The sequence below is a fragment of the Austrofundulus limnaeus genome, unplaced genomic scaffold (genome assembly GCF_001266775.1).
Source record: "Austrofundulus limnaeus strain Quisiro unplaced genomic scaffold, Austrofundulus_limnaeus-1.0 Scaffold119, whole genome shotgun sequence".
Taxonomy (NCBI): Eukaryota; Metazoa; Chordata; class Actinopteri; order Cyprinodontiformes; family Rivulidae; genus Austrofundulus; species Austrofundulus limnaeus.
Window position 1 is genome coordinate 1,247,044 of NW_013952521.1, and position 10,141 is coordinate 1,257,184.

The window sequence follows — 10,141 nt, forward strand, 5'->3', positions numbered from 1 at the left end:
CACCTGGACAGATCCGTGGTCCAGCACAGAGACACCTGGACAGATCCGTGGTCCAGTACAGAGACTCCTGGACAGATCCGTGGTCCAGTACGGAGACAGCTGGACACGTCTGTGGTCCAGTACAGAGACACCTGGACAGGTCTGAGACACCTGGACAGATCCATGGTCCAGCACAGAGACACCTGGACAGATCCGTGGTCCAGCACAGAGACACCTGGACAGATCTGTGGTCCAGTACAGAGACACCTGGACAGGTCTGAGACACCTGGACAGATCCATGGTCCAGCACAGAGACACCTGGACAGATCCATGGTCCAGCACAGAGACACCTGGACAGATCTGTGGTCCAGCACAGAGACACCTGGACAGGTCTGAGGTACAGCACAGAGACACCTGGACAGGTCTGAGACACCTGGGCAGATCCGTGGTCCAGCACAGAGACACCTGGGCAGATCCGTGGTCTAGCACAGAGACACCTGGACAGGTCCAAGACTTAGACTGGTCTGTGGAGGGAAACTAGAGAAAACGCACAGGTGCGCAGTTGGAGGTGGCTCAGATGTGACTAACCGCTGCTCCACCGTGCCGTCAGGTCAGATTAATTTGTTGCAGAGGTTATCGTCTGGATTTTCTCTAAAGGTCCAAACCTCTCTGTCCACCCCACTGGTTTTATGTCCCTCGGTGCGTCCCACCTGGACCTTTTTGTCTCCAACAAATTTCTGTCTGATGTTGGACAGTTTGTCGGTTTAATGGAGTTCAGGTAAACTGTGAATCAGTTTTCCAGCCAGGCCAGGTTAGGGGCGGAGCTTTGAGAAGATGGTTAGCCTGATTTATCCAATCAGGAACCAGTTCTGATGTCTGGAATCATGGTCCCGTTGGACCCAGTTGTGTCCAGGTTTAAGGTCCACATCATGATGCTGCCACCACCGTGCCTGACAGCTGGTTCAGTCTGACCTCGACTCGTCCAAACTTGCCTTCAGAAGACATTTGTTTCATTTGTGGAGCGTCTTGGTCCTTTCAGGCCGTGGTGGCCTACAACCGGTTTCACTGTGGCCTGGGACTCTGATCAGGTCCACATGTAGAACACCAGACAGTGGATCGGGGTCTCAGGACCAGACATGTAAGTTTTAAAAAAAGATTTAAAGTTTGTTGGTTTGAGTTCAATAAAAACGAACGATTTTTACTTCAGTCTTCAGAGAAACTGATCATTGGCTCCAGGACCTGAACTGTGTTGGCGGATCACCTGGAGGTTCTGATGAGGCCCGTTTGGACGTTTGAGGTAAGATTAAAAACAAACAAACTGAAGCGCCTCGAGTTCAAAAACAAGACCAACTTTTTACATTTTTTTTAGAAATCTGTAAAAAAATAATAAACCAATGAGTTTTTATTCAGAGGTTAATATTTTGTGTTGCTGAAGAACAATTTACCATCTGAAGGTTCTCTGATTGGTCAGAAACAGGAAGTTGAGTGTTTGGATTAAAAGCTCAAAATGGAAATTAAATGGTTAATTTTTTCAAGTTGACTGTTCATCATGGCAACTTCAAAACTAAGTCTTTAAGTCCTTTAATTTGTAATGAAATGATAGCTCCGCCCCCATCATGATGACGTCCTTTAGTTTAAGACTCAGAAGCCGCCGCGGTACAAAATGTTTTTTATTTAAGAATCGTCAGTGTTTTAAAAAGTGCAAGAAGAATAAATATCTGATGAATAAAACATTTTCCGGTCAGAACCGGAAGCTGCTGCTCGCTCAGAGGGAGATGTCGGAGGAAACCTGCAGCTTCTGTCCCTGCTTCCACCTGGAGCTGAGCCGGACGCCGTCGGTCCGTCTGTAGGGCTGGTTCCTCAAATCTGAGGAGAGACGGGTAGAAATAAAGACGTACAGATTTAAGGGGTTGTGGGTTTGATTCCACCGTGTTTTTCCTCTCAGCTTGTAGAGCTGAATCAAAGGGTTTGGTGACCTGATCTCGTCCCTCCATCCTCACCTGTGATGATGTCCTCGATGGCTCCGTCCTTCTCCTCCCTCACCTGAGAGGACACCTGTCTCCTCTTCAGCTCCGCGATCAGATCCATCTGAGGCGGTCTGGACTTCAACAGAACCTGAACCGACAGAAAAACTAATAAATCCTGAGATCCGTCTCCTGTGTGGAATCAGATGTTTTTGCTAACAGACCTGGCTTCCTGTGACCTCCGGTCTGGGTGGACCTTCAGAGACCCGGACGTGTTTGTTGTCCCGCTCAGCTTCCTGTTGGAACAAACAGAAACCGGACTCAGCAGCAGAACTTTAAACCCGTCTGGTTCTGTAGAACCTCTGACCTTAAAGGCTTTGACGAATCGAACGAAGACGGGGAAGAACATGGAGGGGGGGCTGGTTTTAGGGTCCTCTCCAAAGTACTTCACGGTCGACTCGTAGACTTCCTGTGAGACAAAAACCTGCTTCAGAACCAGAACCGGTCCGTGTGGGTTTAGTTAACCAGGTTAACTCCGTCACACCTGAGCGGTTCTTCCATCGGCGATCAGAGCGTCGAGCAGCTGTGAGTTTCTGCTGAGGAAGTCCTGCAGGACGGGACGACCTTCATCTGCAGACACCCGAGTCTTCATCGCCTCCATGCCTTCCTGCAGAGCGTGCAGGTCCTGGAGGACGCTGTCCAACCAGACTGTGGACAGTCCAACGTTAGTTTGACACAACTAAACACTTTATCTTTGTGTTGAACTCATCTTTGATCTGTTTAAAGCGGCTCTCCTCTGATTGGTCGAGCCCGTGTGATGTCAGAGGTTTACCGAGCGCGGCCTTGTCCAGGAAGTTCAGCTCGCTGTAGAAGGTCTGCAGCTCCGGGTACCTGTCCCGGATGGTTCTGACGATGAAGTGCAGCAGCGTCTGCCTGCGGTCTGTCGACTTGGTGTCCAGCAGCTTCCAAGTCGAGTCAGAGAGCAGGAGAGAATCGAACCGTCAACCCAAACGTCTGCAGAAATGAACTCTTTAGAGGAAAGGATCCGACTCTCACCACGTCTAAACTCTGCAGGCGGAAGCCGAACGCCGAGCCGCGCTTGCTGCTATTCATGTAGTTCCCAAACGCCAGGATGAGCTGTGGTTCAGACAGGAAACAGGAAGTAAACGTTTTAAATTGTAAATAAAGTTGTAACAATCAGGTGTTTGAGTCAGGTCTGGCTCACCTCCAGGACTTTCTTCAGTTTCTGGGAGGACCTGATGGACACGGACGCGGCGATGACGGCGTTCAGTTGCTGGAAGAGATTCTGCTTTAATTCTAGATCAAAGTGACTCCACGAGGCCCGGTTTGACCCGGACTCACCGGCCGGATGATCTGAACCGTCTGAGGGAAGTTCCCCATGAAGGTGAGGGTCCTGATCCTGTCGGAGACTCCGGGGATTTGACCGAAGCGGACCATGAAGCGCTCCTCCTCGCTCAGCTGGTCCAGGGTCTGGCCCTGGGCCAGGAAGTTCTGGATGAGTTTCATCTCATGCTCGGTGGGGACGAAGCGCTGCAGGAGCTCCAGGAAGTCCAGACTCAGAGCCTCCTGGTTGTAGCTGAAGCAGAGGTCTGAGGTTAGCGTCGCCTCGTTCGGCTGCAGGAGGCGGAGCTTCAAACCTACCTCTCGATGGCGCTGCAGATGTCCGACGCCGACGTTCCCTCTTTCCTCAGAGTGATGGCCAGGTTCTTGGCCCGGTTGGGCTCCAGTAGAGACACTTTACTGGGAGACTTGGGGGTCATTTTCCTCTTCAGCGTCCCTGGATCCACAGGGGGGGACTGGGCCTTGGTTTTGAACTGCTCCTCGAACACGTCCATGTTCAGCTCCTGAAACAGGAAGAGGAAGAAATAAATCTAAATTCAATCATGTTGTTTGTTGGTACCACAGGTTGGTGGTCCAGGCCCCATTTGGACCTGGGGTCTTTCTGTCTCTGCTGTCCTCAGCTGCACATCCTGAGCCTGGTTCTGTTTTGTTTTAAATTGGAGCTAAATAAACAAACAGTTTCATCAGAACAGTTATTGGGTGCCGTTTGTAAAGTTACAGTCAAAAATTACCAACAATATTTTTGTTTTATTTAACCTTTTATAAGAAAAAAAAAGAACAGGTTTATTTTTCAAAGTCAGTTTTTCACCATATGATTCATACATGTATAAAAGTCAGTTTATAAACAATATTTAACTTACAAAATATTTAGTTAACAAGTTAAATATTTAACTTGTGACTTAAATATTTAGTTTTGAGCTAAATATTTAGCTTTCAACTTAAATATTTGGCTAGCTTCCTAAATATTTAACTTAAATATTTAAGTTGCAACCTAAATATTTAGCTCAAAACTAAATATTTAAGTCACAAGTTAAATATTTAACTTGTTAACTAAATATTTTGTAAGTTAAATATTGTTTATAAACTGACTTTTATAAATGTATGTATGCATCATATGGTGAAAAACTGACTTTGAAAAATAAACCTGTTCTTTTTTTCTTATAAAAGGTTAAATAAAACAAAAATATTGGTGGTAATTTTTGACTGTGTAACTTTACAAACGGCACCCCATAAACCAGTCCACTTTGTGCTGACCCAACCTGCAGGACCAGCTCGTCGTTCAGCTCGCTGAAGACGGTCCCCGACACCTGGTCCGGTTTCAGAACCTCCCAGTTCAGCAGCGGCAGCCGGTATTTGGTCTGGATGGGTTTCTTTTGTTTACAGCCTGAAAGTAAACAACAACAACAAACACTCACTGGGTCTTTGAAGGATGTTTGTAAACAGATCTTTAGTTTCTGACCCGTTAAACCGACCGACCTGTTCTGTCCATTGGCTGCGTCGCATCACTTCCTGGAAGCTGCGGAGGAGGCGGAGCTAAAGGAGGAAGAGGAGGAGGAGGAGGAGGGATTTGTRGCATCTCTGAGTTTGAAGGAGCTTCAGATGAAGGCTGTGAGGAAGAGGAGGGAGGAGCGTCATCTTTGTCACCTGAAACGAGGAGGTTTTAGTCCAAGAAGCTCAACAACCATCAGGTTTTAGTATAGAACCTGATCCGGACCTCTCAGGCTCTCCTGGTGGATCATTTGGACCTCCAGCTGCCCGGAGGGGGACCGCTGCACTCGGAGGAGACCCTGCTCCATCAGAACCTGAACCCCATGCTGCAGCTCCTTCAGGGCCTCCAGAGACCCCAGCTCCATTGGGTCCAGGTTTTGGTTCTGCAGCCGGGACGCGGACTCCTGGAGGTTCTCCTGCGACACAGAGGATCAATGGAGGCGGGCTCAGGACCACAACAACCAGAACTAAAGGAGCAAACAGGTGCTGCACCTTCAGGAGCTCCACCTCCTTGTTGGTCTGAAGGAGTTTCTTCTGGAGCTCAGAGACCTTCTCCATCGCCTCCTTCTCCACCTCCTGCAGCCTGGAGCTGAGCTGCGAGTTCTGCTCCTGCAGCTCCTCCAGGTGCTCCACCAGGTTGGCTTTGGACTCCACGTCCTCCAGCAGACCCCCCACATCAAACAGGTTGTCCAGATAGGCCTGGATCTGGACCAGCAGCTGGTCGCTCTCCGTGAACTTTAACCTCTGGAACAGAACCGAAGCTTCAGTCTGAGGATCCAGACCTGCAGGGTCAAAGGTCAGGCTCACCTCCAGGTACTGGTCCAGACCGTGTTGGGTGAACTCGTACTGAAGGTGGACTCTGAAGTTCATGTCTTCCACCGAGTGCACCACGATGTTGATGAACTGCATACAGGCCACCTGAGGAGGAGAAACCGCTTCATCAGTTTGATTCATCTGATCAAGTTCATCAGTTTTTGATTTCAGCAGCTTCACCATGAAGTCGATGTTGTCGTCTTCGTTCTGAAAATACTCCATCAGCTTCTCGAAGCGACGTCTCTCCCCACAAACCTGCAGGACGAGGATCGGATCAGAACTTTACAGAGCCTGTGACGTGCATAATAATACACATGATTTTACACGTTATGTCGCATAAATGGCATATTTTATTTTGAAATTGGCTCAACTAAAGTGAAACAGGAAGTGACATCAAAGGAGAACTCTTTGAGAAAGAAATTGAAACAATATTATTTGAACTCTGACTCTTCATCTCTGATAGAGATTAAAATAATCTAAAGAAGCATCAGATTCTTCTCTACAGTCTGTGTTGTTTGCCATATTAGCACTGCTCTGTCCACATGCAGACATTACCCTGTGACATCACTTCCTGTTACTTCACATGTGAATATCCCAACAGCTGTTCATCTCAGCGGCGTGAAATCTTTTTTACAATATGTTACCAGTGTTATCTTTCCAAAAATACATTCATATTTATTACAAAAAAATTGATGTCACAGGCAGTTGGGGTCTATATAAAGTGGAACTGAGTTCCTTCTTATTGTAACGCCACAAGCTCCGCCCCTTTTGCGAGGTGTGTCTCGGATCAACTCGTTTTGAGGCTGTCTCTTTAAACCCTGACCGGTTCATTCCAGTTTGATGGAGGGGTTTACGAATATATAGCTGCACAGAAACATTTTATTTACAAGTGAATTATAAGATCTGAAAGTTAACCTGATGATGGAGCCACACTGACTCCCTGCCTCTAAAGACCACTAAATAATGCAGCAAACCAGCTTCACACATAAACACACACCTGCACCAAAACAACTCTGAGGTCCTGGAGCTGCAGTTTCTGCTGCTAAATATCTGAACAAACTGACACTGAGGGTTTTTACCAACGTCTTTCTACAACTGTTTGAGCCACACCAGGAAACAGTTCAGAGGTCAAAGGTCATGCATGCAGCAAATTCACACCGACGAACCAGAAACTCCTAAAGTTTCCTGCAATAAGTTCATCCTGGTACCGCGGCGACCAACCTGACCTCTTTGAAGTTGTCGAAAGCGGCGAGGATGATGTCATGGCCCCCTCTCACCAAACACACGGCCGCCAGCAGCTCCAGAACCAGAGCTTTGGTCCTGAGGACAACAAATAAACCGATTCTACTTGACGCAACTTAAATGTTTTATTTAAAGGAATGATCTTGGTCCAGTTCAGGTTCTGGACGGGTTCACCTGGGGTTCCGGTCGTTCAGACTCAGGCTGATCTCGTTGACACAGTTTGGATGTTTCATCACCAGGTTGAACCCCGACTAAAGAAAAACAAACATTTAAGCAGCTGTTTGAAATATGATTCCTGTTTAAAGTTGTTTGTTTGCGTCACGATTAAAACAGTTTAAAAGTAAGAAAACATGAAGCTTTGTTTTATTTTCATTTATTTTCTCTGAGTTGGGTCGAAGGTCGTCGTTACCCTGTAGTTCATGATGGCTCGTAAACACATGATGCAGAGATGAACGTCGTCTTTCTGACTCTGAGAGCTCCTCTGACCTCTCCTGCGCCAAAACATTCAAACACAATCAGTTCAGTGACAGCTAACGAGAAGGTATGGAAATACAAACTGAACTTTGAGAAGCTGAAAGCTAAAAGTTCGCCAATGCTGTCAAAAACCAAAACTAAAAAAGCCAGCTGAGATTAGTATTTAGATACTAGTTGAAAGTTAAAAAGATAGAAAACGGCTAGCTAAAAGTTAGCAAAAATCTAGCTTAATGTTCGCAGTAACAAAAGGCTTTGTTGAAATTAACATCAGCAGAAGTAGCGTTAGCACTACGACATATTTAACAAGAACTTTTCAGAACCTGGAACAGTTTTAGCATTAGCAGTAGCAGTTTTAGCCTAAAATGGACCGCTAATTAGATTTAATAAATATGTGACGCAACATTAGCATTAGCATAACCAACAGTAGATTTCAAATTAGCAGAATTAGCAATGTAGACATAGCATTAGCATTACTAGCAATACCACAAGTATAATGAGCATTTGTAGACCTAGCATTAGTAAAAAGGCATTAGCAGACCTAGCATTAGCAGACCTAGCATTAGCCATTATTCAGATCAAATGTATGTTAAGTTACAACCTCCCACTGTTCACCTGTAAACTTTAAACACCTGAGCTCAGAGATGTTTGAAACCTGATGTTCATGTTGTGAACAGTTCAGACTTCAGTAAACAATCTGGAGACGTGACGACGGGTCTGACTGTTTTATGTTTTTCAGACAGACGGTTGAACTCTGACCTGAGGGTGAAGCCTTTGCTCAATGCCCCTCTGGATGTGGGGGAGTTGCTGGCACTTCTGGACACGTCTTCCACAGACTTTTCTAAAGACTTGTTTTTGTCTGAGGGCAGCGTCCCGTTGTCCCAGGTCTCTGTCTCAGACCTGTAGACCATGTCCAGGACAGACCGTTATCAAACAGGTTTTTGAGACAAAGGGACAAACTGATATTTGGAACAGACACGTACGAGACGGCACTCTGAGCAACGGACAGATAATCCACCAGAACGTTTAAACCCTGGTTGTCCTCGTTCAGGAACTCCTGAGCCCAGCTGCAGGAATAAAAACAGTTAATAATGCTTGTCTGTTAGCAAAATATCTCATGAACCACCATACAGACATGGTACTGACCCGATGTGGTTGGTTCTGAGGGAAATCTCCAGCTCTCTGAGGACCTGCGTGGACTCGTGAACACGTCTCTTAAACTGAGAAAATGAGGAGAAAGTTAGAGACTTTGAAAATGTTGAACTTTTTTTTTTTGGGATGTCGTTTACTTAATGAACATTTAAAACTTATAAATTCCATTTCTTTTTGTTTTATAAATACTTAAAACAGATTTATACTTTTGAAAATTCATAGAGACAAAATAGTTGAGGAAATTGCATTAAGAAGTGCTTCTGTAACTAATTACATGTTGTTATCTATGTGTTTAAAGTAACAAGTTGGCTCCAACCTTGGTGATTGTGCTCAGTGCTTTCCTGCAAGGCATTCTCATCTACAACAGGGCTAAAACTATGTTGATGAAAAAGGAGCAGTATAATTTAACATAATGCAATATGTGTAACTACATGTAACGTTATTGTGTCTGTGTTACAAATTTTTAAAAGTTGGCATGTTTTCTTTGCACTTACTATTACCAATAAATTCCACAGCCGGTTCAGATGTTATCAGTCCATTAAATGGACGTTAATAGCGGTTATCAGTCCCATAGAATGGCTTCAGACTGTCCCGACAGTGCCCCCTAGTGGGTTACCAGTGCTATATACGTTGGAATTCAACAATCTGCTACCGCCGGTGTCTGGTCTACTTTATCGTAGCCCATGTCATTTTCTCTAAAATTAACCTTAGTGGCTTCATGCCTCATACTTTCATTTTATTTTGATTTGTGTTTTTTCTTGGTTTTCTATTGTATATAGTTATTTTTTAATGAAATGAATAAAAAAATTGAATTGAATCGAATTGACAAAAATGAATTGATGGGTCTCAGGAGGATAAAGCAAAGCTAATTTGAATTCAATTTATGATTGATATTATTTAAAAAATAGCTTTAATTTTAAAGATATTTATGTTATTTACGTTTTTTTGCTTCAAAATGTTCTGGTTCATTGGCATTAGCAGCTTATACTATTTAGCTAAAGGATGCTAATTAGCATTTAGCGAAGAGCTGTTGAAATGAATTGTTGCTAACAGCCAACAGAAACAACTCTTCAAACTGAGACATCAAGTTTTTTTGTGTTTTACCTTTCGGCTGTTTCCTCCATGATCCAGAAAGCTCTTCAGTTTATCCAGATAAGCCGACGGAGGATTCTTCACCTGGAATCTCTCCTGGAGGAGGAACAGAAGCTCAGTAACCAGGTCTGACTGATGGACTGTAAACCTGTCCAAGTGTCCCCTGCTCGACGGATGATGGAGGTGAAGTCAGTTTGATTCTTCTGCTTTGTTTATATAAACCTATTAAATAATTTGTTTACGGTTTTATCAGCTGGACCCTTGAAAAGGTTTTTCTTTATTACATTTCATTAAAGTTCATTGTGTGTGTATCAAATAAAGTTTTGAGTACGTTACAGATGTTTAGTTCAAAATGTGTTTCCTACAGGTACAGGATGAGCAGGCGGATGGAAGCTGCTCTCAAGGCCATTTTGTAAGATAAGGTTAGTCTAGCTGCCAAAGAAACTGCTTGTGAGCAGTTTCTGTGAGATTAGGTTAAGATTAATTACCGAAACCATCCCTTCTTCACATTCCTGTAAGTTTCCACTCTCAAGTACAAAAACAAGTATTCATTGTTTCTTTATAAGATATCGTAACCC

At 44.7% G+C, this 10,141-nt stretch overlaps 1 protein-coding gene across 2 annotated transcripts in view; it reads right to left on the minus strand.

The window, feature by feature from the left end:
* Positions 1-1,366: 1,366 nt before the first annotated feature.
* fmnl1b (formin-like 1b) overlaps positions 1,367-10,141 on the minus strand; it is a 17,410-nt gene continuing 8,635 nt past the window's right edge. For both annotated transcript variants that reach the window (XM_014014838.1, XM_014014839.1), the window contains 23 exons: positions 9,576-9,659; positions 8,466-8,539; positions 8,303-8,386; positions 8,079-8,219; positions 7,258-7,339; positions 7,023-7,099; positions 6,833-6,926; positions 5,787-5,861; positions 5,601-5,711; positions 5,286-5,537; positions 5,020-5,209; positions 4,782-4,949; positions 4,565-4,689; positions 3,606-3,808; positions 3,306-3,540; positions 3,169-3,237; positions 3,000-3,080; positions 2,776-2,905; positions 2,488-2,651; positions 2,311-2,412; positions 2,168-2,239; positions 1,980-2,094; positions 1,367-1,845 (listed from right to left, as the gene is read on the minus strand). In XM_014014838.1, coding sequence (XP_013870292.1) covers positions 1,745-1,845; positions 1,980-2,094; positions 2,168-2,239; positions 2,311-2,412; positions 2,488-2,651; positions 2,776-2,905; positions 3,000-3,080; positions 3,169-3,237; positions 3,306-3,540; positions 3,606-3,808; positions 4,565-4,689; positions 4,782-4,949; positions 5,020-5,209; positions 5,286-5,537; positions 5,601-5,711; positions 5,787-5,861; positions 6,833-6,926; positions 7,023-7,099; positions 7,258-7,339; positions 8,079-8,219; positions 8,303-8,386; positions 8,466-8,539; positions 9,576-9,659 — 2,829 coding nt within the window. In that variant the 3' untranslated portion in view covers positions 1,367-1,744. The remainder of the gene's footprint in view (positions 1,846-1,979; positions 2,095-2,167; positions 2,240-2,310; positions 2,413-2,487; positions 2,652-2,775; positions 2,906-2,999; positions 3,081-3,168; positions 3,238-3,305; positions 3,541-3,605; positions 3,809-4,564; positions 4,690-4,781; positions 4,950-5,019; positions 5,210-5,285; positions 5,538-5,600; positions 5,712-5,786; positions 5,862-6,832; positions 6,927-7,022; positions 7,100-7,257; positions 7,340-8,078; positions 8,220-8,302; positions 8,387-8,465; positions 8,540-9,575; positions 9,660-10,141) is intronic.